General features: G+C 47.6%; 2 protein-coding genes across 4 annotated transcripts in view; both read left to right on the forward strand.

Annotated features, from left to right (window-relative positions):
• The window catches only part of AKAP8L (A-kinase anchoring protein 8 like), a 32,116-nt gene extending 23,101 nt beyond the window's left edge, over nucleotides 1-9,015 (forward strand). For both annotated transcript variants that reach the window (XM_019963965.2, XM_019963967.2), the window contains exons 13-14: nucleotides 8,444-8,539; nucleotides 8,630-9,015. In XM_019963965.2, coding sequence (XP_019819524.2) covers nucleotides 8,444-8,539; nucleotides 8,630-8,938 — 405 coding nt within the window. In that variant the 3' untranslated portion in view covers nucleotides 8,939-9,015. The remainder of the gene's footprint in view (nucleotides 1-8,443; nucleotides 8,540-8,629) is intronic.
• Nucleotides 9,016-9,308: 293 nt separating this feature from the next.
• On the forward strand, nucleotides 9,309-26,397 carry AKAP8 (A-kinase anchoring protein 8). 2 transcript variants are annotated; one of them, XM_019963963.2, is made up of 14 exons: nucleotides 9,309-9,413; nucleotides 12,369-12,407; nucleotides 13,827-13,859; nucleotides 14,369-14,645; nucleotides 15,096-15,579; nucleotides 16,109-16,238; nucleotides 16,482-16,528; nucleotides 17,729-17,762; nucleotides 19,619-19,706; nucleotides 21,614-21,755; nucleotides 22,125-22,218; nucleotides 22,663-22,793; nucleotides 23,951-24,046; nucleotides 25,687-26,397. In XM_019963963.2, the coding sequence occupies exons 1-14, from the start codon at nucleotides 9,395-9,397 to the stop codon at nucleotides 26,122-26,124; spliced, it is 2,052 nt and encodes a 683-aa protein (XP_019819522.2). In that variant the 5' UTR covers nucleotides 9,309-9,394; the 3' UTR covers nucleotides 26,125-26,397. The 2 variants fall into 2 exon arrangements, with proteins under 2 accessions (XP_019819522.2, XP_019819523.2); XM_019963964.2 differs by lacking the exon at nucleotides 9,309-9,413 and adding an exon at nucleotides 9,632-10,109.
• The last annotated feature ends 302 nt before the right edge of the window (nucleotides 26,398-26,699 follow it).

Genomic DNA, 26,699 nt, shown 5'->3' on the forward strand with positions numbered 1-26,699 from the left:
TTATTCAGCAGTGTGTCATTTAATTTTAACATACTTCTAAATTTCCAAAATTCCTCTCTGTTATTGATTTCTAATTTTCTTCAGTGTAGTCAGACGGTATACATTCCATTATTTCAGTCCTTTTCATTTACTGAAGCTTGGTTTATGGCCTAGTAGTATAGAGTCTGTGCTGTTTTGTACATTTGAGAAGAATGGATATTCTGTTATTGTTGCAAAGTGTTCTTTAGATATGTTATGCCTGTTTGGTTTTATAGTGTTCAAGCCTTTTATTTCCTTGTTGATCTCCTGCCAAGTTGTTGTTTGCATTATTGACAGTGGGATATTAAAATCAGCTATGGTTGAATTGTTGTCCGGTGTGTCTATACTTAAATATCCCCCGATGGAGAGACCCTTTTATCATTATAAAATGTCCCTTTTTATCTTAGTAACATTTTTTACAGTCTGTTCGTCTGGTATTAGTATAGTCAGTTCATTTTCTTACGGTTGATGTTTGTATATCTTTTCTCATCCTTTTCCTTTCTATTTATTTGTATCTTTGAATCTATTGGATCTAAAGTTTGTCTCCTGTGGAGAGCATATTATTTGAACTTGTTTTTCTGTCCAGTTTGACCATCTTTGCCTTTTGACTGGATTGTTTAATCCATTTACATTTAACGTTACTATTTTTTTCAAATATTTATTTATCTTCTTTAATGGTTTTTTTGTAAAAATTCGGGGGGGCATTATTAGTGGTTTCTCTAGGCCTTATTTTATATATATTAACTTCAAAAATTTCCTTTAGATACAGTCATTTCAGTGGGATTAAGTTACTCCTGTGAACCTCTCTCTGCATAGGTTTTTGTTATACAAAGTGGTACATCTATATGTGTTACAAACCCAATAATGTAATACAATGTAATTATTATTTTATATAATTTGTCTTTTAAGGATGCCAAAAGAAGAAAGGAGAATAGCAGTTACATATTTCTAGCTTTTATTAAACTAGACTTCTTATTGCTCATTTCTGGTTGTCTTTGAATTCTTCCTGTGGATTCAAGTTACCATCTGTAGTCATTGCCTTATTAGCCCAATACAGTTTTATTCTCCCGACCTTCTTTGTGCTCTTACTGGCAAATATATTACATTTCTCTATGTTACTACAGGTCAAGTAATACAATTATATAGATTTAAGAGGTATATATATATTTAATATTTAAATATTTATTGTTTTATATAACTCCTTTTAAATTAGTTGAGAGGACCGGAAAAGATACTGCATTTATAGTATTTCTTTATAATTATATGATTATTTTTATTGTTGTTTTTTGTGGATTTGCATTACTATCTGGGATCACTTCTTTTCATCTTGAAGGACCTCCTTGGGTATTTCTTTAAAGGTCTGCCAGCAGAAAACTCAATTGTTGTTTGTTGTGGACTGTTATTGTTTCACTTTCACTTTTGAAAGATAGCTTTCCTGGGCACAGGATTTTTGGTTGACAGTTTCTTTGAGCATTTTAAGTATGTTATCCCACTGCCTTCTGGCCCCATTTCTGGTAAGACATCAGCTTTTAACTTTACTGGGGTTCCATTTTAAGTAATGATTCATTTTTCTTTTGCTGCTGTCAAGATTTTTCCATTGTCTTTGGCTCTCAGCATTTTTATTATAAGATGTCTTTTTGTGGGTCTTTTTATGTTTATTTGGAGTTTGTTAGCTTTTTGGATGTGTGGTTTAAAGTTTTTCATGAGATTTACAGTTTATAGCCATTATTCAGATTTTTTTTTTTCCTGCTCCTTTTGTCTTTCTGGTAATCTCATTATGGGTGTGATGGGTCACCTAATGGTGTCAAGGGTTGTTTGAGATTATTCATTTTTCTTCATTCATTCTTCTATTCTCCAGATTGTGTGATCTCTGCCAACCTACAGATTTTGCTTATTCTGCCAGTTCAGATCTACTGTTGAACCCCTCCAGTGAATTTTTCATTTCAGTTCATTGTATTTTTCAGCTCTAGGATTTATATAGTTAACTTCTGTCCCTTTATTGATGTTCCCTATTTGATGAGACAGTGTCATCTTGTACTTCAAGCATGTTTCCTTTTAGTTCTTTAAATGGATTTATAATGGCTGCTTTTAAGTCTTTAAGTCTGACATCTGGCCATGGGCACAGGCAGTTTCTGTTGTTTGCCTGCCTTTTTTCCTGAATGTCAGTTTCCTTTGCACATCTCATAATTTTTTGTTGAAAACTAGACAGTTTATATAATCTCTTCTGGCAACTCTTTGTTCTAGACCTCCCCTATTGTAGGTCTTGTTATTGTGTTTGTTTGAGTGAATAGTCAAAATCTTTTAGTGAAATCTCTTTAATTCCCACAGTGCAAAGCCTGTTACTGTACCTCAGAAGAGGAAGCCATTGGCCAAGTGCACAGCCACTTGGCCTATGGTGGTGGTATTTTGGTGGTAGGGATGGTGGTAGTTTTGATAGGACCACATTTGTCTTTTTCTCATATTGCACCAAGCTGTTCTTCTCCATAAGTTGTTGGCTGATAGCTCTGTTGTTTTCAACAATGCCTAAAGGCATTAAATTGTTCTAATCCAACTGAATTAACCTAATCCAATTAAATAACTTTAATCCAATTAAATTCATTGTTTGAGATTTATCCTGAACCCTAGGGAGGCTCCTTCTACCTGTTTTACTGGTTCTTTTTGGAGACAGCAATGGCTTAGTTTGTGCTGCTTATCAAATCCATGCTCAGTTCAGTTCAGCTCAGTCGTCCGACTCTTTGTGACGCTATGGACTGTAGCCCACCAGGCTTCTCTGTCCACGGAATTTTCCAGACAGGAATACTGGAGTGGTTACCATTTCCTCCTCCAGGGGATCTCTCCCACCCTGCATCGGCAGGTGGATTCTTTACTGCTATGCCACCTGGGAAGTATATCTACCATCCTTTTAATTGCTTTTCTCCACACCCTCCATTGTTTTGAGAGAGCCCTTAGTTTTGAACTCCCCACACTTTAAAAAAAGGAGTTCCTTTGGGCAGAGATTTGGGAGCTCATTGTTTTAAAGTCTGCCTTTCCCTCAGGCAAAACTCCTGAGTCCAGGCTTCTGAGCTAGGAGTGGTGACAAGACTCTGGACTCTGCTGCTTTAGAAGAGAAGGGTTTGGGATTTCCCTGGTGGTGCAAAGACTCAGCGCTCCCAGTGCAGGGGGCTCAGGTTCAAACTCTTCTTGGGGAATTAGATGCCACATGCGTCAACTAAAGATCCTCCGTGCTGCAAATAAGACCCAGTGTAGCCAAATAAATATATATATTTTAAAAAAAAAAAAAAAGGAGAGAAGAGGTGTGGAGGCAGCTGTAGCCTCTGGTCAAGTTGGTTTGGTTTGCCTCTCTAGGCATGGGGCCTCTGCCTTACGAACAAGCCAGGGTTAGAGCAATGCATGGTGTTAAACTTCCATTCCATGAGTGGGGCTCGATAGGAGGGAGCCCCACCTCTCAGCTGAATTTGCCCAGAACTTAGCCTCAGCAGCAGGCAGTTAGGGACAAGATGAGAAATGTTTACAGTCCTGCTTCTGGGAAGATACACCCCTCAATGGTGATAGCAGAGTAGAGAGGGAGGCCTTTTTGTTATTATTGCTGTTGTTGTTTTTAATTATTATATATTGGCTGCGCTGGGTCTTCGTTGAGGTACAGGGCTTCTTCATTGCTGGTCATGGGCTTTCTATAGTTGGGATGAGCAGAACCTATTCTCTTAGTTGTGGTGCGTGGGCTTCTCATTGCACAGGCTTCTCTTGTTGTGAAGCACAGGCTGTAGGGTACATGCTCTTAGTTTCCCTGTGGCATTTGGGATCTTAGTTCCCAGACCAGGGATCAAACCCATGTCCCCTGCATTTGCAGGTGAATGAACCACTGGACCACCAGGGAATTCCTTTAGGAAGTCTTTTTAACCTTAATTCCAAAAATCTGGTAAGGATAATAATGAGATGAAACTATAGATTAGTTCATTGAAGAATAAAAGTGCTAAGTAAAATTATGTTGTCAAGGATGTGAAGCAAATGAAACTTTCATCCATTGATGTGGTGGTTGGTGGTTTAGTCGCTGAGTCATATACAAGTTTCCCGACCCCACGAACTGTAGCCCACTAGCCTTTTCTGTCCATGGGATTCTCTGGGTAAGAATATTGGAGTGGGTTGCCATTTCCTTCTCCAGGGGATCTTCCCGGCCCAAGGATCAAACCCACATCTCCTGCATTGCAGGTATATTCTTTACCACTGAGCCACCAGGGATTCCCAAAATATTCCTAGTTATCAATCTAGTGGTGAGTCAAATACGTAACACACTATAAGTAAAATTTGCTTCTGGAATACAAGGATGGTTCAATAAGAAATTAGCAACATTATCAGTATAAAGTCCTGGAAATGAAAACTGTTTATGTGCAAATAATGTGATTATATTCCTAGAAAAGCTGATGATTCCAGCAAAAAAAAAAAAAAAAGTGTTCTTAGAATTAATAGAATTTGGTAAGGGGTTGAAAAAAAAGTGTGAAAGTCGCTCAGTAGTGTCCGACTTTTTGCAACCCCATAGAGGGTTAGGACATACCAAAAGTAGGCTTTCCTGATAGCTCAGCTAGTGAAAAATCCACCTGCAATCCAGGAGACCTGGGTTTGATTCTGGGGGTTGGGAATCTCTGCTGGAGAAGGGATAGGTTACCCACTATACCCACTCCAATATTCTTGGGCTTCCCCTGTGGCTCAGCTGGTAAAGAATCTGCCTGCATTGTGGGAGACCTGGGTTCAATTCTGGGGTTGGGAAGATCTGCTGGAGAAAGGATAGGTTACCTACTTCAGTATTCTGGCCTGGAGAATTCCATGGACTGTATAGTTGCAAAGAATCTGGGGTTGCAGAGTCACAACTGAAAGACTTTCACTTTCAAAGTAGTAGTAGTTCTTATCCATTCTAATAGTAATAACCAATTAGAAACATAAATGAGGAAACATCTATTCACAATAACCACAAAATGTGTGAAATAACTGGGAATGTAAAGAAGAAAGGTATGGGATCTTAAATTCAAGGATATGAAACAAGCAAGGCCTCAGTGAATGGAAGGAAGTAGTAAGTTCTTAGATGGGAGGTTTAATAGCAAAACAAAACAAAAACCAGTTCCTCCCGTATTACTATTGACAGAGTTAAGTCTAATAGCCAGGAAAATTATACAGCAGTCAGTGAGTACAGGGACTTGCTGTGACAGATATATGACTCATGTAGAGTCATTGTAATTGAAAATAAGTGATACTGGCATAGTGATTTAAAGAATAGAGTCTAATGAAATAGCCCTCTTTGCTTTGGTTTTGGAACTCAGTATTAAAGTCAGTTGCAGATCCCTTATCAGAAACCTGAATGTTTTTTAAAATAATTTTTAGATTTCAGAACAGCTACATGATAGTATTGCCAACATCCCCAGCAGAATCTGGAAAGTGCCTTGCAGTTAAACCATCAACAATTCTTCAAGTGACTTGTTTAGATAGGATAAATAAAGATGGTATAAAAATATGTCAGCTCATCATTTGCACCAAATGAATTTTAGAAGAAAAACTTTTCCTTTTGGATTTCAGATTTGCAGATAAGGGACTGTAGAACTCCATGTCAATTTGATGGGGGGAAACAGTGGTTTATCTTACACATTTCTGGAAAGGAAAGTTGGACTCCTACCTCATACTATATATTAAATTCTCAAGATCTTAAATGTGGGGGGAAAAGAACATTTCGAAGATTGTTGACCTTGACATTAAAGGAAGCCTTCCTGAACAAGCTAGGAAACCAAGAGACCGTGGAAGAAATGACTTCATAGAAATCCGGACAGACAGCTCAAGTGTGCATATCGGATTCGCTGGTGGGCAGGGAAATGCCACGGAAGGCAGCATACATTCTTTTCTCTCACCCTACAGGAAAGACATTCAACAGTGGTAACCTCTAATGCTGATGGAGAGGCGGGGACAAGTCCACTGTCTTAGGTCAGGTGGAAGAAGCACAGCCTGCAGTGTTTTTGCAGAGTACTCAGGCACTGTCACTGTAGGGATCGTGTTTAGTAGGATTAAAAACACTAGCATGGAAGTATTTAAGTTTATTCTTAATTTGGATATTATAGCAAAAATCTGAAAACTATGTTAAAGTTTGCTCAGTTGGGAGATATTCTGGTGTGTCCGTCTGTGCACCTAGAGGGCGAAAGATAGTGTGTCAGCGAGTAAGATGTAGTAGTATCCTAATTGTGCATAGTTTTTTTTTCCATTCATAAAATTATTCCACATTATATTTGGATTATTCATAAAAATCTTATAAGACATTAAACAAAGCCATCATCTCAAGTTATTTCCATGTTAACTATTTTTTTTTTTACAGCATATGCATGTTAGGCAAGTATATTTTTAAAAAAATCACAAGCAAAAACCCTGAAATTTAAACATATGAGATTTTTGTTTTATTGCTGTGCTTGATATACATGAAGTAATAGATATCAAGCAATTCACTTTTATTGCATATTTGTATATTTGTTCTTGAGTTACCTGAATACAAAGAACATGAGTGTAGCAAAAGTGATGAAAGCAAACAGCTGGTGACTTTACAAATAATGGAATGTGACACGTTTCTGCTGTTATCCAGAGAAAATTGAGTCACAGCTAAAGGAACACTTCTGTAGCTGTAGTCAACGGTGTGCACATTGAGAGTGCGTATTCCACAGATAACACATGATTTAACATATAATACCCACAGGATATCCATTTCTACTACAGCCTTGTAAGTGCTCCAGAGTTTAAAGTACCCGCAACTACACCTGTGATTAGAACCAGTTATCCCATTTATTCCCCACCAGGGGAAACCAGTATGTAGGCAGTTTTCTTTTGTGCATCTTTAACTTGTTTCATTTTAAGCATACATGAGGACTATTTTCCCCAAGTAAAAAAGAAAAAAAGATGAAGGTGGGGAAAGGGAATAGAAACAGACAAATGAAGTGATTTTCTGAAATTCGAGGTAAAGAATTGGCTAGGGTTGAGTAGAGGTCCCAAAGGTCAGTTTCCCCACCCCTCCAAAAATAGCTTTACTTTTTTTTTTTTTCCTGTTTATGACTTTATACTTGGTTACCATTACTTGCGTTAATGATGGAAGTGAGAGTTGCCTTCACTCATGGAGAAAATCATGTAGCATTTTGATGTAAATCCCCCCAGACACTGGCATGCTCCGCACTCTGTCCCATCACACATCTTATGCCAGGGGAGAGAGAAGCCCTGTTTTAAGACTGCATGGTGGTGTTGTGAACATCTGGTTTACGTAACCACTTTTCCACTGAAGAACACTAAGCTGCTTTCCAGTTTTTCACCTCTGCAGCCAGTGTGCTTGCATGTTCCCAATTTTAAATTTAGGCTAGACTCCCGGGAGGAATTGCTGAGAGAAATTTTTACTTTTGATTATTGTTCAGTCGATGAGTCATGTCCAACTCTTTGCGACCTCATGGACTGCAGCATGCTAGGCTTCCTTGTCCTTTACTATCTCCCGGAGTTGCACAGACTCATGTCCATTGAGTAAGTGATGCCATCCAACCATCTCATCCTCTGTCGCCCTCAATCTTTCACAGCATCAGAATCTTTACCAATGAGTTCTATCACAATGATTTTTAAGAAAATAAACACTTGAGCCTCTCACCAAGAGTGTGTCTCTCTTTTCAACCTTTACATTTGAGGGTATAATTCTTTATCTTGGGAATCTTATGGATTAAAAGGATGTATATCACTTAAGGGCTTCCCTGGTGGCTCAGATCGTAAAGAATCTGCCTGCAATGTGGGAGACCTGGTTTCAGTCCCTGGGTGGGTAAGATCCCCTGGAGAAGGGAATGGCAACCTACTCCAGTACTCTTGTCCGGAGAATCCCATAGAGGAGCCTGACGGGGCTACAGTCCATGGGGTCGCAAAGAGTTGGAGACGACTGAGCAACTAACACTTTCATATCACTTAAACATACTGTTTGACATTCTTTTCCTGCTTTTATATCCTCCCTGTTTATCCTGCAGAGTTGTGTGTGTTTTAGGGCAGTTGCCCTCTTGTTAGGAGTTGCACATTTGGTTTTTAGTATGTTTGTTCACTGCTTATGAATTTTTATGTAAGCAAATCAGATTGCTGCAGTACAGCTGTAAAGAAATGACTTTAATCAGTTATAGTTAAGTATGGAGTGGAAAGATGGACCATTGGAGCAAAGATCAAATCTGGTCGTGGCTCCATGCTTGTAGAGTGAACCCACGCTTGTACTCAAGGGTCCACTTACAGACCTAACGCAGTCTGGTTGTAGTCATTGGCAGTGCTGGGTCCCGAGGTGGAGGTGGAGAGGTGTGCGGGTGTGTGGGCTCTACCCGACCCGGCGGTGTGAGGGTTGGAAGCTCCTTTGGAATGCCTGGGTCAGCCTCTGCAGCCCTGCCTGCCTTGCCCGCAGCTCATGATGGAGCAGTCTAAGAAGTCCTCGCTCATGGTGGCTCGCAGCATCCTAAACAACAAGCTAATCAGTAAGAAGCTGGAGCGCTATCTGAAGGTGAGGTGCACGCCCCTGGCACGCCGGCCCAGTCCCCAGCCGTGACCCCTGCGGGTTCTCCCTTTCTTCATGTCGTGCCCCTCTCCGCAGGGTGAGAACCCTTTCACTGACAGCCCAGAGGAGGAGAAGGAACAAGAGGAGGCCGAGGGAGGTGCCCTTGATGAGGGGGCGCTGGTCGAAGCGGCCGGGGTCGCGGAGGGTGCAGAGGCCGCGCCGGCGCAGCCCCCAGTGCCTCCAGAGCCAGTACCCGGTGCTGCGCCCCCGCCCCCGCCCCCGGAGGAGGACGAGGAGGCCGTGCCCCTACTGGGCGGGGCGCTGGAGCGCCAGATCCGAGGCATCCCGGGCCTCGACGTGGAGGCTGACGACGACGAGGAGGAGGGAGGAGGAGGCGCTCCATGACTTGGGGCGGGCGGGGCTCGCGGGGCCCGCGGGGCCGAGGCTGGAAGCTGAGTCTAATAAAAGTTCTTCACATCCCACCTCATCGTCTTTTGTCTGTGTGCTGCACGGTCCACCTGGGCGGGTGCAGGCCTCACCGCTGGGCTGTGTGTCTGCGGGTGGGACCTGGGGCTGTTGGGTTACGCCTGCGCATTGGCGGCGAGAAGGGATACGCCTGCTAGCGGTGAGGCACTTCGCACATGAGCAAAACTAGCAAGCTACGAACACCGACCCGGAACAACCGGAAGGCCAGCCGGGGTGGTAAAGGAGGGCCCGCCGTGAACTACGACCAATGGTATCGCGTAGCAGGGGTGACGTATGCGCCTGGTCTACCAGTAGAGGACGGCGGGAAGTGCGTTGAGCGCATGCGTCCTGTGGTAGCCTAGAAAAAGGAGCTGCTTGGCGGGCGGAGCTGAAGACATGGATCAGGGCTACGGAGGTTGGTGTGGGCGACTCTGTGGGGTGGGGCGGGAAGGTAGTGTCCGGGCACAGTTCCGACGCGGTGCAGGGGGCCGCGGGCCGGAGACTACACCTGAGCGCGGTTACCGCAGTTTGGTTTTGCGGAGAGGCGGCCGGGACGCGCGCGCGCAGCTCATTGGACCTCGGCCCTGTCGTTCCCGGGGCGCTGCGTGCGATTGGCCGACGGGGCCTGAGGACGTTGGCCGAGTTCGGCGGGCCGACGCTGGGGCGGACTTCGGGGGGCGCTTCAGGCAGTCGGGGTCGTTTCAGTTTTTCAGCCCCGGCTGGGTCGGCCGGGCCCTGCCGAACCCCGCCGCTCGCAGGCCCGGTGTCCCTTTTGGAAGACGCCACAAAATGGCGGCGCCGGGAGGCGGAGCTATGACGGGACTCGTGGGGCACGGGATCTGTGGCTTGGGACCGAGACGAGACCGCTGCCTCTTCCAGGGCTGTCGTGCCTGCCTGTCTGGGAACCTGCGGGGTTGGCTGGGGCCTCCGTACGGCACAGGAGGCCTGGGGCGCTGATCCCGAAGGCCGTGTGGGCTGCGCAGATTCCGACCCCTTGCCGCCAGCCGGGCGGTGCAGAGCAGCGGGACCTAGTGCAGCCTCTGCAGTGATTAGCCTCACTGGGCGCCTGTCGCGGACCTGGTTCAAGCACATCTGGGACAAGATACTGAGGGTCAGATGCGGGGTACCTTCTTGATCAAAGCCTGGAAACTCGTTGTGCTCTGGGGTCGTGACAGACGGTGGTTCTCCTAAAGGTTGTCTTCTGTGGTGGCCTGGAGACGCCAGAGGGGTTGTGTGAGGTGGAAAGTGCCCTTTACCCACTTGGATTTCAGGGTCTGCGGCAGGACGGACCTCGAGCGACCTGCTCTGTCTCTGGAATCTGAGCCTCCTAGGAGGCCTTTGCTGCGTGCTGGAAGCCGCGTTTACCTGCAGGGAACAGTTGGAATATGCAGGACTGGGCTTGACCCGGCGCGGATCTCTGCCCGGGCTTGTGAGGTTCAGACACGGGCGATCAGATCTTGGCTGCTTCAGGGAAGGCGCGTGTTTTGAAAGGGCAGCATTAGCAGGAGGCCAGCAGCTGAAATTGCAGAGAAGCAGAAAGGTCCTGGTGTCCTGGTATGCTTGGGTGGCTCCAAGGTCGTTGAGTGGTTCAGCCTGGTTCTCCGGTCTTTTCTGCAGTCTGACTGGATCTCACCATTCTTTGCCTGCTTCCCTAACCAGACTTTTCAGCTAGTAATAATCCTGCCTTACCTGTGCTCATAGCTTAGAGGGGTTACACCCTGCTCCCCTTCCTACCTACCAAAAAACCTTTTCAGGCTCGGTTTAAGTGCAACGGCCTCCCAGAATCTGTAGCTTTTCCACCTAGAGTTGTTTATTTCTTAAGACTTGTTGCAGTTTAAGAGTTGCTTCTTGGCCAGCGGAGGCACCTCGATCTGGGTCCAGGTCCTCCTCTTCCTGCTCCTTAACATGTTCTTCGGCAAGTGACTTATAGTCTGGAACCCCTGTGTACAACAGAGTGAACAGTACCTATTTCAAGGGTCTTGAGGTTATGTGAACGGTTTATGCTTCTTAGTTAGACCAGTGCCACAGAATTGGTCAGTTGCTGTTAGAATCACTACTCTGCTTTTCTGCTGCATAGACGTGGAAATCTGTGTGACGGGAGATAACCTTCAGCAGGGTGACTTCAGTTCAAGTCCCATAACATCTGAGCCTTAGCTCCCTACCTCCCTCTGAATGGCATTCTGGGATCACCAGCTGAGTGTCAGTCTCGTGTGGGCATACAGTAGGCATTCATCTAATGGTTTGGATTGTCTTGGTAAGAACATTCGTGCTCAGTCGCTAACTGACGTCCAGCTCTTGCAACCCCATGCACGGCAGTCCACAAGACTTTTCTGTCCATGGGATTTTCCAGGCAAGAGTACCGGCATGAGTTGCCATTTCCTACTCCAGTCCTGGTCGGAGAAGGCAATGGCACCCTACTCCAGTACTCTTGCTGGAAAATCCCATGGACGGAGGAGCCTGGTGGGCTACAGTCCATGGGGTCGCTAAGAGTCGGACATGACTGAGCGACTTCACTTTCACTTTTCACTTTCATGCATTGGAGAAGGAAATGGCAACCCACTCCAGTGTTCTTGCCTGGAGAATCCCGGGGACAGGGGAGCCTGGTGGGCTGCCTTCTATGGGGTCGCACAGAGTCAGACACGACTGAAGCGACTTAGCGGTAGCAGCAGCAACTCCAGTCCTGGTAGGAGAGAAGGGAGGTATTTGAGAGAGAGGAGGCTTTGCAGAGTTGAAGTCATTTAGCAGGTGTGAATGGTTACCTGTGCCCAGCTCAGTGCCAGGCTGGAGACACAGATGAAGAGGGACCAGATAGATGCTGTCATGGGAGTGTCCGGAGGGGCCGGGGGAGCCACCAGAGAGGAATGCCATCTGATGCCTCAGGACCAGGCTGAAGCCCTGGGACTTCAAGGCCCAGGGGAGCATTGGAGAGTTCAGAGTCAAAAGAAGCAAGGCCTATAGAGGCACAGCTGTTGGCTCCAGATAATCAAAGTTTGTTCCCAGTTATGAGGTTCTTACTGCTGCTGGAGGGGCTGGGGGTGGGGACTATGTCCTAATGGTGAGTGAGCTGGTAGCTAGTCCTGTGTCTTCCTCAGTTGTGGGTTGAGGCTTAGGTCAAGGTCCCTCAGCAGGCAATGGACCAAACTGTCACGGAGGCCCATCCTCCTCCTCTTTTTTCTGCTTTGACCTCAGGCAGGTGGAGTGTGATAATGCAAAAGCCAGCTGTGGGGTGACTTGGGGGGCATTGTTGTGGTTGTGCTGCCTTCTTGTAAGGCTGGCACTCATCCCCTTCAAGGAGATTCCTTTATGCTCCTCAGAAGCACTTGTTCTCTGGTGTGACAAATATGACTGTAACTCACAAATATGTTCACAGGTTATGGGGCGTGGAGTGCTGGACCTACCAACACCCAGGGTAAGTGAGACCTGCTTGTCAGGGAGGCATGGGCTACCCCCCGCCAGCACTAGCATGAACATAGCTGGAACCAGGAAGCCTTTTTTGTAAAGGGCCAGATAGTAAATTTTTTGACTTTGCAGGCTACATGGTCTCTATAGTGCAGAAGCCACCATAGACAGTTTATAAACAAGAAGGTAGGACTCTGTGCCAGTAATGTTCACATAAAGACACTGAGATTTGCATGCCATGTGATTTCCATTATGTCATCGAACAGTCTTTATTTTAACAATTTCTGTTGTTCTATCTTAAGTCAATAGTTGAGGGTATAACCAAAGATTTTTATAAATAATACTTTTCAGTAGTTGTAGACTTAATGGGATTGATCAGATAGTACATAGAACTTCATATGCACACCTACAGCCTATCTTCGACCCAGGCACAATTCCCCTAATTATTATAGTTAGCAGAATGTGTTACAGTTTATAATCCAGTGTTCATACAATGTATGGTCTATAGTTCACATGAGTTTTTACTCTGTTACACAGTTTTGTGAGTTTTGACAGATATGAAAATGTGTCCTTTGTCAGAATTTGTATTTTATGGAGTATTCGTTTAAAAACATAAAACCCATTCTTAGCTTGTGGGCCCTACAAAAACAGGGCTGTGGACTAGATTTGGCCCTGGGCCCGTCCATGGACGCTGCTCAGGAGTCCTCATCATGGTACTTAGTGTGTTTGAAGAACTAGAATGTGCTCTCTGGTGGGCCAGGTTTTCTGCTTTTTGCCAGCATTTGTTCCAGGGGATTGGTTGAAGGTTTCCTTTGTTTTCTGAGCCTGGGACTTGGCCCTTGCCCCACTGGCAGCAGGGTCGCTTTTGAGTCGCTTTTCCACCTATCACCTAGTTTCCCAGCAGGAGGCCTTCTGTGTTGCTCAGGCACACAATGTCCCTGCTCAGTTGAGCTGGGGACATGATTCTCCACCAGTGCACTCCATGCTGTTGGCGGTGCCTTAGATCTGGCGCCGGGTGAAAACTGGCACTTTAGAACAGCTCTGCCTGGGGACCTGGCCTGGCAGCCTCTTCGCTGCTGGCCCACGCTGGACAAGCTTCCTGGGAAAAGACTGTAGTGTCCTTTCTGTTGCCCTAAAGGACAGCTTACTTAGGAGAGATGCCCTGGTTATGCTTAGCTGAGCATTTCTGTAGGAAGTGAGTTTTACAGCTAGTGGACCGCACCTTTCCTGACCTCAGTGGGCAACCAAGGGGGCCTCCTTGCAGCACTGACCTAGCCACCCCCGGCTCTGGCCCTGTGGATGGTGGAGTAAGGTGACAACCGTCCTTCAGTGTCTGGGCTGGGGCTGGGGTTGGGGTGTGGAACTAGGTCTTACATGCCTTCGTTTTGTAAACCGACATCTTGTATGTTTTTGTTTCTTCTAATTTAAGGTACATATGGAACTGGTGTGGCCAGCTGGCAAGGTAAGCCCTTCTAGGGGTCTGTGGGTGGGTAAGTAGGCCTCTGACCAGCTACCTAGAGGGGCTGGGGTGCAGGGACCCCCATCTCCCATCCTTGGTGTGCTCACAGTTGTCCTGAAGGCTCAGCAGACTGGATCTGAGATATGGGGGAGTGCTGGGGGCAGGCCTCCGAGGGAGCTTACTGGAGGTAGCGGGTAGGGAGGGTTGTGGTGGTGGTCTGTTCTTTGGTGGGTCCATCAGTCTTCCAACTGCCAGCTCCTGGGCTCTCTGGCTTTGGATGAGAAGCAAGTCCTATGATTCGGTATAAAAAACCCACTGCTCAGAGTTGAGGCCGTGCCCTCCTGCCGCCTGTTGGCAGGTGACGTGTGCAGTGCTGGGGCAGGGGCAGTAGCCCTTGATCCCAGGACCCTTTTCCTTCTTCACAGGCAGTGGGTGCTCCTTGCCTGACTTGTCCCCCAGGGACTGGTCTTGTAGCTGCTGAGATCTGACTTAGCTCTTCCTCCCTCCATCAGGTTATGAAAACTACAATTACTATGGTGCCCAGAACACCAGCGTCACCACAGGAGCAACTTACAGCTACGGCCCAGCCTCATGGGAGGCCACCAAGGCCAGCGACGGCCTGGCGCCTGGGGGCCCTGCCATGCACATGGCTTCTTACGGCCCAGAACCATGCACTGACAGTTCTGACTCCCTCATCGCCAAGATCAACCAGCGTTTGGACATGATGTCCAAGGAAGGAGGAAGGGGCGGGAGCAGCAGCGGTGGGGAGGGCATGCAGGACCGGGAGAGGTGATTATAGACCTGAGTCCTTCCCCGGGGTCCCACGTGCCCCGCTTTGTATAGAGGGAGTGGGCACCTGCTCGTCCTGGGAGGGCTCTTCCCCAGCTCCCTCCTCAGTGTAGGGCAGATAAGTTGAGCCTTTGTTGGGGCAGAGGCATTTGGTAGGACTTGCTGGTTTCCTGGGTGGTGGGCCTTAGGGCATGCCCGTTAGCTCAACTATGTAAGACCCCTTACTTCTGCATCAGGCACCCAGCATCTTCTCCCTGTTCCTGCGGCCAGGGTTTCACTCCCCTTGTTCAGTGGTGTTTCAGAGGGATTCAGTATGTTTTACTTTGTGAGCATCTCAGAGGGGTGCATGGCAGTTTGGTTTTGCTGCTCTGAATGTAGGGAGGTGTGCTTTGCAGGAGGCGTTGAGATCGTGCCTGGACAGTGTGGTGATGGGTTGTGCTTTCTTTGCAGCTCCTTTCGCTTCCAGTCGTTTGAGTCCTATGATTCCAGGCCTTGCCTGCCTGAGCACAATCCCTACCGCCCCAGCTACAGCTACGACTATGACTTTGACCTGGGGCCCAACCGCAATGGCGGCTTTGGTGGTCAGTACAGTGACTGCCGGGACCCAACCCGTGAGCGGGGCTCCCTCGATGGCTTCATGCGGGGCCGCGGCCAGGGCCGCTTCCAGGACCGGAGCAACCCCAGCACATTTATGCGCAGTGACCCCTTCATGCCACCTGCAGCCGCCTCTGAGCCTCTTTCTACTCCGTGGACAGAGATGAACTATGTGGGTGGGCGGGGCCTTGGAGGCCCCTCCCCCAGCAGGCCCCCACCTTCCCTCTTCTCCCAGTCCATGGCCCCTGACTTTGGCATGATGGGCATGCAGGGGGCAGGTGGTTATGACAACTCTGTGCCCTATGGATGTGGCCGGTCACAGACCCGGATAAGAGATCAGGTAAGCCTTTGCCAAGCTCTAACCTGCCTTGTTTGTGTTTTTTTATATGTTTATCTTTAAAGTATTTTAGAGATCTTCCGAGACCTTATGTCACTTTTTTAAAGTGCAGTTCAACTTCTAGTGAAAATGTGCAGAGTTGTGCAACCTTCACTTTTCACTATTATGTAATTAAGAGTGTTTCCATCATCCCAGAAAGAAACCTGTCGTTTCCTCTTCTCTCCCTCAATGCATGGCAACAGTTAATCTAGCTTTTGTCTCTCTAGATGTCCTTCTGGACATTTCATATGAAGGCAGTCATGTAATACGTGGCCTTTTGTGTCCAGCTTCTTTCACTCAGCATAAAGTTTTTGTGTTTCGGCGGGGGGGGTGAGGGTGGGAGAGGTTCCAACTATGGTGTCTTCCTTTGCTTTCTGAAAGACCTTTTTTGCCCTTGTTCTCTGACCTGACAATCCCTTTGTTCTTCATTGCTCTGGGGACAAATGGGGACCATCAGAGTAAGCAATACATGGGAGTGTGCTTCTCTTTGTAGCCTCGGCGGAGAGGGTTCAATCGCTGTGGTCCAGAAAGCTTGGGCAGGAAACGGAAGCAGCTGCAGATTTATGACGAGCCTGACACCAAACAAGCTCGAGCTGACAGTGAGGGAGATTTTTCTGAAAACGGTATGCCCTGGGGCCAGTAGGCCAGGGTGGGTATAAGATGGGTCAGCTGCATGTTTGGTGTTCTGCCTGCCTGTCTGGACAGCGCACACAGGGGAACTCAATGACGTGTGTCACTCGCAGTGCCACAGTCCCCACTGTAGTCAGGATGAGCACAGTCACTCTGGACAGTGAGTTTGGGAAGTGAAAACAGGGAGTGGGCCCACTGCCAGGGGCTGACTTTCTTTATTCCTTTGTGTTTGGTAGATGATGGAGCTGGTGACTTCCGATCAGGAGATGAAGAATTCAGGGGTGTAAGTTCGCCTTTACCGATCAACCTCCAGTGTCTCTAGTGTGGGATTTCTTCCTTTAGTGTCTTCCTCACAGAGAGGCAGGAACAGCTGCTGTGGTAGATTCAACTCCACCTTATGAGTCAATTTAATAATCAGACTTGCAGCTCGGTTTCTGAGAGTTTTCCACTTGAAACAATCCTTGTTTTCCTGAAAACGTTCCCAGCCCTCTCCCCAGCCATTCCTAGGTCCTCACAGTGATGTGCCTGGCTGCCACATGGTAACTGCAGTGGCCACGTAGGCTGAGGCTTTCAAATAGGCACTGAAGACTCATTTACTTACCAGCTCTATGCTGGTGCTGAGTTGTATCCCTGTCCTTCAGCTCTTAAAACCAGTCATGGGAGATGGGTATCAGAGGCTGGCTCTTAGCCAGGACCAGGCACAAGTACCTGGGGTGCAAGCCTTTGCTGCCTCCTGCAAACTCTAATCCAAGTCTGGGGCAGGACAGGAAATCTGGGCGTGTGAAGCTTCATCCCGGGGCTTCTGATGATCAGATGAGGTTAGGGGCGGGGAGGAAGGCCCTGGGTACAGTGACTTTTCAGCTCCTCTGATTATCTTGCTTGTCCCTTGTCTAGATTGTTTAGATGTTGAGTCTGGGAATTTCTGTATACCTGCTGATAGATCTGTATATCAGCTTGATGTCTAAGAACTGGGTTCAGTTATATGAGTTTTTATCTATACCTGACTCGTTATCATTTTTGGTAGATGTAAATGTAGCTGGGAAATGTCATAAAGCCCATTTTCAGGAAAGAGTGCTAGGACTAGCTTTTTCTACAAATCGGGGTTTCTCGACATTGTTGATGGATGCACTTTGGGTATCCCATGTGCAGAGGTGTGCATTTGCCAGAGGTAGGAGCCTGGTGGGCTGCCGTCCACGGGGTCACACAGAGGCGGACACGCCTGTAGCAGCAGCAGCAGCAGTTCTCTAGATTTAGAAAGAACTGAAAGCTAGTCTGTGTCTTTAATTTAAAAAAAGCAAGTTAGTTGTTAGCACAGAGCCTCAGAAGGCAAGCAGGACTAGTGGCAGGACGCTCAGGCCCCGTCCCGTGGCCCTGGGACTTGTCCTGATGCGCTGTGGCTGTGTTCCTGGTGGCAGGGGGCTTGGCTGCTTGTGGAGAGCTCTAAAAATTCCACCTCACAGTGTGCCTTTGTGCCCTTTTTCAGGAGGACGAATCCTTTGACTCCGGGAGACAGAGAGGTAGGCATCCCCCAGCATCCCTTTGAGCTTTCTTGTGTCTGCCCAGCTGCCCTGTACTCACTGCCTGATACCCAGCTGAGCTGGGCTTCTGAGCAAGGTTGGAGGAGGGGCTGGAGACTCAGGGCAGAAGAGGGGCCGTGGCTGCCAGGTGGGCCTTGGCCTTGCCACTCACTCTGAGGCTTTGCCTTGGTGTTTGCAGCAACACTTGCTGGAAATGGGTCTGTTTGCCTCACTCAGTGCAGGCCCTGGAGGCAGGGGGAACTCATCGCTGGGTATCTGCAGTAGCTTGAAGTGGTAGGGAGGAGAGAGTCTCAGAAATGCAAGAGAGAAGAGAAAAGGCACCCTCCAGCCTGTCTTCTCTGTTCCCCCTTTGGCCAGTGCAGGTCCCTGTACTGTTTGCTCCTGGGCTTCATTCTGTCCACAGCCCCCTTGCTTGCCAGGCCAGGGCCGTGCTTCTGGCCTCTGTGGTGGGGACACTGGCACAGTGTGGGGCAGAGATCAGATGCCTGCCTGGGAGGGGCGCAGGGGGTGGGGGGCCTGGATCCTCCAGAGGCAGGCACTGCTCAGCAGGCCCCAGCAGTTCCAGTGTGAGAGACTTAAGAGTCACAATTGAGTGGCAAGAACAGAGGAACGTTGAGCCCTTTAGGAGGGGTGTGGAGAGGCAGCCACTTGTTTCTCTCCTGTTCCCGTGGGTATGTCCATAGCTGGTTTCGCACAGGCTGCTCCCATTAATTATGAAGGCCCTGACTTAGATGCTCCTTCTCTTACATGTTCAGGTTTAGCCAACCCTCTGAGGTCCTCCTGCCCTGTTTATTGAAGCGATTACATCCATAGCATGGGACCACAGAGCATTTAGCGGCTCGTGCAGCGGGGTAAATGCTAAAGCAAAGGTGACATGTTTATTGCGCACAGGTCCTGCTGCCTGCCCGGGATGACTTTGCTATTAAACAGCAGTAATAGTTTCAGGCAGTGATCTCTTGCCAAAAATCCCACACGCCCTTTTGAGAGGCTTCTGAGCAGCGCACGCCGGTCGCCATCTTCGTGGGACAGTCTCGTGACTGGCATCAGGGGTAGGGGTTACAGTTCAGATGCTTATCCAACCTTGTTTCAGCATCCGGCCCTGGCCCTGAGCCACGGTGAGGCAGCCTGGCCCAGGCTGCACCTCTGGGCTGCACGGCTCTCTCCGGAGCTCCCGCGCTGGCCCCATGGGGTGGACGGAGGACCGTTTGGTCTCTTCCCATTTTTATTTCTGGGATTGCTTCCTGCATATCGCTGGGAAAGCCAGAGATTGATGGTTCTTGTGAGTGGGAGGTAGAGTCTGGGCCAGCAGGGATTGTCAGACCTGCTGAGGCCCTAGCTCAGAGGAGGCTTGCAGGACGGCTGTCATAGCCCACCTGGCAGTGGGACAGAGGGCGGCAGAGTGGCTGGCGTCACTCTCTGAGGCCGTCCAGCTGCTGCCTGGGGAGAATCGCTTCTGTCTCCTTAAGTAACATTGGGAGAAGACCCAATGGTAGGGTGCTGGACTGGAAAAGCAACATAGGGAAGGACAGAGCAAGTGGGCCGTAGTGTGAGTGGGGTGGGCGGGCCGTGTCCCTGGCCCATCCCAACCTTATCAGGCCCTGGGGGGGGAGTGATGTGACTCCCCTGGGAACTGCTCAGGGTTCTCATCAAAGGCCCACTCCTTTTGGGAGCCTTTGACAGCCCCTTGCTGCCTCAGGGTGTCCTGACCCTGCCATGCGTGGAGGGCACAGCAGGGCATGGGGTATGGTGGCACAGCTGTGGCCCCCGTCAAAGCCCTGGTGCTCAGCACCTCTACAGGCTCCTCAGAGGGTCTGGAAGGGACTTCTCTGTTGCAGGAGAGAAGGACGACGAAGACGATGAAGTGAAGAAGAGAAGGGAAAAGCAGAGGAGGAGAGACAGGATGCGAGACCGAGCAGCTGACAGGTGAGGAGGTGAGGAGGCAGATGAGGTGAGCATAGTCAAGGCTCTCCTGAGCGCATCTGTCTTCACTCCGTAGTGTTGGGGGTGAGGGGCCTCGTCACTTCATTTCCAACCCCCCCACCCACCCCTCAGGGCCTGATAAGGTTGGGATGAGCTGGGGAGACACGGCCTGCCCACCCCACTCATACTACGGCCCACCTGCTGTCTGTGTCCTTCCCTATCTTGCTTTTCCAGTCCAGCAGCCTACCATCTGACTCTGGGTGTGTGTCAGGAAAGCCTTGTCAGGTCAATGGGAGACAAAACTTGGGAAACATACTGAGTCTTATCCTTGTTGGTGTTGCTTGCCCTCCTGCAGGCCTGTGAGGAAGGAGTTCCCTTGTCTCTTGGCTGTCATCCCAGACAGGTGAAGTGTATTTAGCCAAGCTGCCAAGGTGTTCTGGGTGCCTTGTCCATATAAATCCAAACCACTTGTGGAGTTTGACATGTATAGAAGTCAAACTTCAAGATTTAAAAGCAGCAGTGCAAACCGCAAAGGGCATTGGTATGAGCACACTGCACCTCTCCTCATAAACCACTGGAGTACATGGTTGATGAGGCCTTGACCAAGCTGGCTACTTCCCTGTGCGCAGGTTCTCTTGAAGACTTGAGAGGAAATCCTTGCCCTTAAGGCTCAAATGGGGATAATGGTTTTCCTGTGCAAGTAACACTTAGCAAAAGAACAAACAGTAGAGGCTGGAAAGCGGGGAAGGAGGAGTTCCAAGTATTGCAGAATTCACTGAAATCTTATCTTTAAACAGATGAATAAAAATGACAGTCATTCTAGATCTGTTTTCATGCCACATGGGAATTGAGATTAATTTTAAAGGAATCTTTAGACTGCCCTGGGCTTCCCTTGTGGCTCAGCTGGTAAAGAATCCGCCCACAATGCAGGAGACCTGGGTTTGATGCCTGGGTTGGGAAGATCCCCTGGAGAGGGAAAGACTACCCACTCCAGTATTCTGGCCTGGAGAATTCCAGGGACAGTCCATGGGGTCGCAAACAGTCAGACACGACTGAGCGACTTTCACTTAGACTGCCTTAGTGACTAATGATCCTCAAAAACATTGGAGAAGGTGTCACAGGGGAGGTCAAGATGCAGCAGAGAACCGGGAACCCTGTATTTATTTGGTGGCTTCCTGACAGTTGTGCACACAGGGCCCAGGAGATTTTCCTCTTCACTCCTCTTTCGGGGGTATCTGCAAAGGCAAGGGTGTTTGTGGCACTTGTCCAGCAGAACTCGGATTTGGCCGAGGAGGAGTCCTGAGTGGCACAGGGCCTCTGCTCTTAGACCCATGAGGAGCAGAGCTGAGGGAGGCAACACCCAGCTCTGGGTGTTTGGGAGTCTGTCTGTAGGGTGCTCTCCCCTTGTCATACGGCATGTATGTATCTGGTGAGATTTTGAAAGCACACAACGAAGAAACCTCAGTTTTCATCCTTAGGTATCATGTGTCCTTCCGTTGAGTCCCATTGGCGAACTGAGATCATGTGAGTTTTGAATTTTATGAGATCATCAGGAATTCTGTGGTACTAAATGGGGTCAGTTGTCTTGTATCTTCCAAGTGGCTGCAGAAAGAAACATCTGAGAAGCTATGGAGTTGGGTTCTAGGTCCTCAGAGCAATGGGCTAGAGACTTAGGGAATCCACAGTTCTGAAAAGTCTCCACCTCTTTGGGCCAAAAAAAGTGGTATGGTAGTAAAGTGCTACAGTAATCATTTTCCTGAAATACTTGCAAGGTTGTACTCTGATTCTTTTTTTTTTTCTTCTTTGTACTCTGATTCTTAATATGGAGAAGCTTGGAGTAACTGTTACTCTGATGCAGAGATAAGCTGGTTATCTCCAACACTGCTTTTCGTTTTGTCTTCCTTCTCCAGGATTCAGTTTGCTTGTTCCGTGTGCAAGTTCCGTAGCTTTGAAGATGAAGAAATCCAGAAGCATTTGCAAAGCAAGTTTCACAAAGAGACACTGCGCTTTATAAGTACCAAGCTGCCTGACAAGACGGTGGAATTCCTCCAGGTAAATCACACTCAGCCTCCATCACGGCGTGTCCCAGTGATCCTGCAGGTGTTGAATCCCCGGCGGAGAAGGGAAGCCTAAACTAGGTCCAGACTTCTTTTTCCAGAATAGCAGCGTGCAGGTCCCTGAGGCAGAAGGACAGTGAGAGCTCCACTCATTGTAGTTCGAATTAATTCTGCCCATGGAGCTGCTCTGATGGCTGTCTTCCAATCCTGAGATAAGATAAGACAGCTGAGATAAGGCTGTCACCACCCACCGTGGGCTTGGCAGCCACCCTTGGTGAGCTGCCGCTGGTACAGTTGAAAAAATACCCACATGCGCCATCTCCCCTCATTTCATTCTCCCCTCATTCACTCCCAACCTCTCTAGGAATACATTATAAACAGGAATAAGAAAATTGAGAAACGGCGTCAGGAACTGATGGAGAAGGAAAGTACAAAACCAAAACCAGATCCTTTCAAAGGTGAGTTACGATCTGAGGTGGAGGGTGGGTGTTAGTCCAGATCACAGAGCCCAGGTCAGAGTGGCTGAAAATGTGACAAAGTGAAGACAAATGGGAGGGGCGCTTACCAGGGGAAGGAGACCTTCATGTGTGGCCTAAGGTAGATGACAGCTCTACAGGCAGCTTATTGGGGTGCTATTTAAGCACTCTGATGTTTTTCCTGCTTAGCATGAAGAGAAAGGACCGAAGGATGAGAAAAGTTAAAAATAAAGTTCCCAGGTGCGGAGGCCTTGTGTTCTGTCTCCATGCACCTGCTGGAGGGCAGGTGATGCGTGTCTCAGATTCTGGCCTTACTAAATCTTTAGGGCCATGGGGAGAAAATGTGAGCCCTGATGGGGAGTGAGTGGGAGAGAAGCATCACTTGGATGCCGACCCAAATCCCACAAGACTGGGTGTTGTCAACAGGGATTGGCCAGGAGCACTTCTTCAAGAAAATAGAGGCTGCTCACTGCCTGGCCTGTGACATGCTGATCCCGGCGCAGCCCCAGCTCCTCCAGCGGCACCTGCACTCTGTTGACCACAATCACAATCGCCGGGTGAGTGCCCCCCTGGTGTGGGGTGGGGCAAGCAGTCCTGGCTGTAGTGCGAGGGGTTCAGAACTTTGTGTGTCTCATGTGGAAGTGAACATCTTTAGGGGCTTTTGCCACATTCCATCAAGTCCATCATTTCATGAAGTGATTGTAACATGCACCCCAGTTTCTATTAAAATGTGAGGAAAATGTGTTGCTTAAGATTGACTAAACACAGTAGCTGGAAATTTTCCCAAGTTGAGAATATTCCCTGTAAGTCACATGAGTAAATTCCCCAGTTGCTGAAAAACTGGATTTCTTACAAGCTGAGGCTGAGGACCACTCAGAGCAGAATGGTCTGGAGGACTCAGGGTCAGGGATTGGTTTGATCCTTACTAGCTGATGGGGCCTGAGGCTAAATGCCAGAGTATTGGCAGGTGGTTGTTGTTGTTTTTAAATAAAGGGTCAAACTATAAATATTTTAGCTTTGCCAGCCATCAGGTCCCTGCCTTAACTTGTTAATCCTCAAGTCTGTGGCTAACGGGCAGAAATGGCCACAGGCCTTAAGTAAAGGGAATGGGTGTGGCCGCATCTGGCCTGCAGGCTCTAGCTTGCCAAGCCCTGGTTTAGCATCTTTGTGGTTAGTTTACCTGACTACCAGATTGGAGCTACCTGGCTGCCCATCATCTCCTGGTATTACTAAAGACCAGACAAAAACCACTGTACAAACAAGGGATTATCATCTGAGTTAGGCTCTAAAACAGTCAAATGTTTGCAGCATTCAGACTTTTCCTATAGAATTTACTTGTAAAGTCAGAATAACTCAGAAAACTGAAAAGAAAAAGCTTGGCCTTCTCCCCTACTGAGTCCACATAGCTTCTGATCTGTAAATGTTTTTATTTCTTCCTTGCTTGTACGTGGTGGTACTTGGACATCAGTGGTGTGCCTGCGCTTTTTAAGGTCTCAGACTTATCCCCACTATTTCACAGACTCAGTTCTGATTCTTCTCCAGTGCTTGCTTGCTTTTATTATTGGAGTCCAGCACTTGGGGACTTGCCATACTGAAGAAAGATTTTAGTTGCATAGGACGAATCTCAGAACAACTCAGTGTACCCAGGCTGGTTTATTCTCTCGCTCCTCTGTGCACACCATTTTTAAAAACTCATGTTTGATTCCCTTTGTAGTTGGCTGCTGAACAGTTCAAGAAAACAAGTCTCCATGTGGCTAAGAGTGTTTTGAACAACAGACATATAGTGAAGATGCTGGAAAAATACCTCAAGGTTTGTGCTTCAGAGTCCAGTAGATGGGAAAAGCTTTGGAAATGGAGGATGAACTAACTCTCTGGGTTTGGAATTCTATCCAAAGTGCAGTGTTTAGCATTTCTGAGTCTTTTGAAGAATTGAGAGATGTTGGAATGTATCAGGCTTGGAGATTCCACAACTGTGCATTCCCTGAGACTCACTGCTTGTCTGGGAACTCTGGGAAATGGTCCTGCTTGATTAATCTGTGCAGTAGTGCTGACTATCACCATGACTGTCTCTTCATAAAATAGCAACCCAAATGATGGTGAAATGTTTACAACAAAACAAAAAAACGAAGTAGATGATAATTCTTCATGTAGATGCTAAAACATATTTTTGCTAGCAGAGACAACCGTAAGATGGGGAACAAGGAAGAGGGAAGAGCTAGCAGTGCCATGGTATCAGGAGCAGAGTAATAAAAAAAAAAATCCCAAGGAGGATACCCTGGAGAGGAGTCTGGTTGGAAGAGTCTCTGGTTCCTCCTTCGGAAGCCCATTTTGCTAAGTGCTCAGACCCACGACTTCAACGTTTGGGGCTGGCAGTTAAGATTCAGCATAACCTGACTGGGACGTGTTTGCCCTCCTCTCAGTTATTAATTGCTTCAGTATTTGAAGATTCATTTCATCCGTAAAGGGATAGAATTTAAACAACCAGTGTAAGAACCAGGACTGGTCAGTGTTTTACCTTGAGGCTTAGACAGACTTAAAGTTTCTGGAGTCAGCTGTTAACTCAAGCTTCTAAATACTTGGTTTCGTTTTGGCCCTACCTCATAGCTTCTGGAATCTCAGTTCCCTGACCAGGAGTGAATCCAGGCCGTGGCAGTGAAAGCTCAGAATCCTAAGCGTGAGGCCACCAGGGAACTCCCTACACACCATTATTTTTTTGGTATGTGGGATCTTAGTTTCCCCAACCAGGGATCGAACGCACGTCCCCTGTAGTGGAAGCTAGGAGTCTTAACCACTGGACTGCCAGGAAAGTCCTAAACACTGTATTTTAAAACATTTTCTGATCTGCTAGTGGTATTGTTAGTAAGTCTCATTCTCTTCACTGTAAAATGGGGGTAACCTTCATGCCTGGGCTGTGTGCTTAAATGAAACTTTAGAAAGAGCCTTGGGACTTTTCCTTGTGGTCCAGTGATGAAGAATATGCCTTCCAGTGCAAGGGATGCTAGTTTGATCCCAGGTCAGAGAACTAAGATCCTACATGCCACGTGGCCAAAAAATCAAAATACAAAAGAGAAGTAGTATTGTGTTAGATTCAATAAAAACTTTAAAAATGGTCCACATTAAAAAAAAAAAAGCCTGAACTTCCTGTTAAAATGAGGTTTGGGGTTTTGGGTTTTTTTTTTTTTTTAATTGGGTTAAGAATATCTATGACTTTTTAAACCTTTCCTCATCATTGTATGCTTGAATAACAAGTGCAAAATAGTGCTCATGAAGCTTTTCTGAGATGTTTTTTTCTGAGCATGTTTAGGATGGACTCACTTGATGTGATTTAAAATGTTTCTCTTATTGACTCTGCCCATCATGAAAACATGAACTCCCAGCAGCCTGAGCCTCAGTCTCTCGTTTGGACAGTTGTTTAGACCGCACTAACCTGGGTTTCCTCTTCTTGGCCAGGGTGAAGACCCTTTCACCAGTGAAGCTGGTGATGCAGAAATAGAAGGAGATGAGCCTTTAGGAAGTGAGGATAAGGAGGAGACCCCTGAGGAGGTGGCGGCCCAGGTCTTGGCTGAGGTGGTTACGGCAGCAGTGAGGGCAGTGGATGGTGAGGACGCTCCTGCTCCAGAAAGTGGGGAGATGCTGGCCGAACGGGACGGCCCCACAGACACGGCCGAAGCCACCAGTAGTCCCTACCCCGAAGCAGAGACTCCCTGCAGAGTGGCGCCCGGGAAGGGCAGCACTGACGGAGAAGCTGCAGGTGAAGCTGCGGAGGCTGGAGTCGAAGTGGAGGCCATGGCAGCAGAGTCAGAAAGCACCGTGACAGCCACAGCTGCTGCAGAAGCCACAGTGGAACAGACTGATGCAGAGTCCAAAGATGCTGTTCCCACAGAATGATCCTTCTTTCCCTGTTTCAAGGGATATGTTATATAATGCATTATTCTCTCTCCTTTGGTTTGTAAGTAGTACTAGGGTATGTGATACTGGAATATTATTTTGGCAAAGAGACACAGCCATTTCCTTCAGAAAAGTGTACCTCACAGGCTTGTCTCAAAGAGTCGTGTGGCTTTCTGCCTTGGTGTGAAGGCTGTAAAAGTTGTACATTCCCCCAAGTGGCTGTGACATCTCTCTTTACATGATAGTTGGAATAATAAAAGTTGGATAATTAGACCTTGCTGATACTTTGCTTGTTAAATACAGCCACTGGCTGAATGCACCCCTTTTTATTTTTTGGTCTGGGAGCAGTTCAATACTAGGATGTATCTTGCTTTATAAAGTTTTTACTGTTTTTGTTAAAGTTTCAAGAATTTACTTTGGCTTCGGTTTTTGATCTCTGCTTTTGTGGTGCACTGTGTGGTGTGTGGTCCTCCTTCACAAGAGGCAGCAGAATCTTGGTAACATGTGATTTGATTCTGTCACGTCAGTGAATTCTCAAAGGCCTGAAGAATCTTACACGTGAACCACTGGAAGCA

This window comes from Bos indicus, chromosome 7 (genome assembly GCF_029378745.1).
Source record: "Bos indicus isolate NIAB-ARS_2022 breed Sahiwal x Tharparkar chromosome 7, NIAB-ARS_B.indTharparkar_mat_pri_1.0, whole genome shotgun sequence".
NCBI lineage: Eukaryota > Metazoa > Chordata > Mammalia > Artiodactyla > Bovidae > Bos > Bos indicus.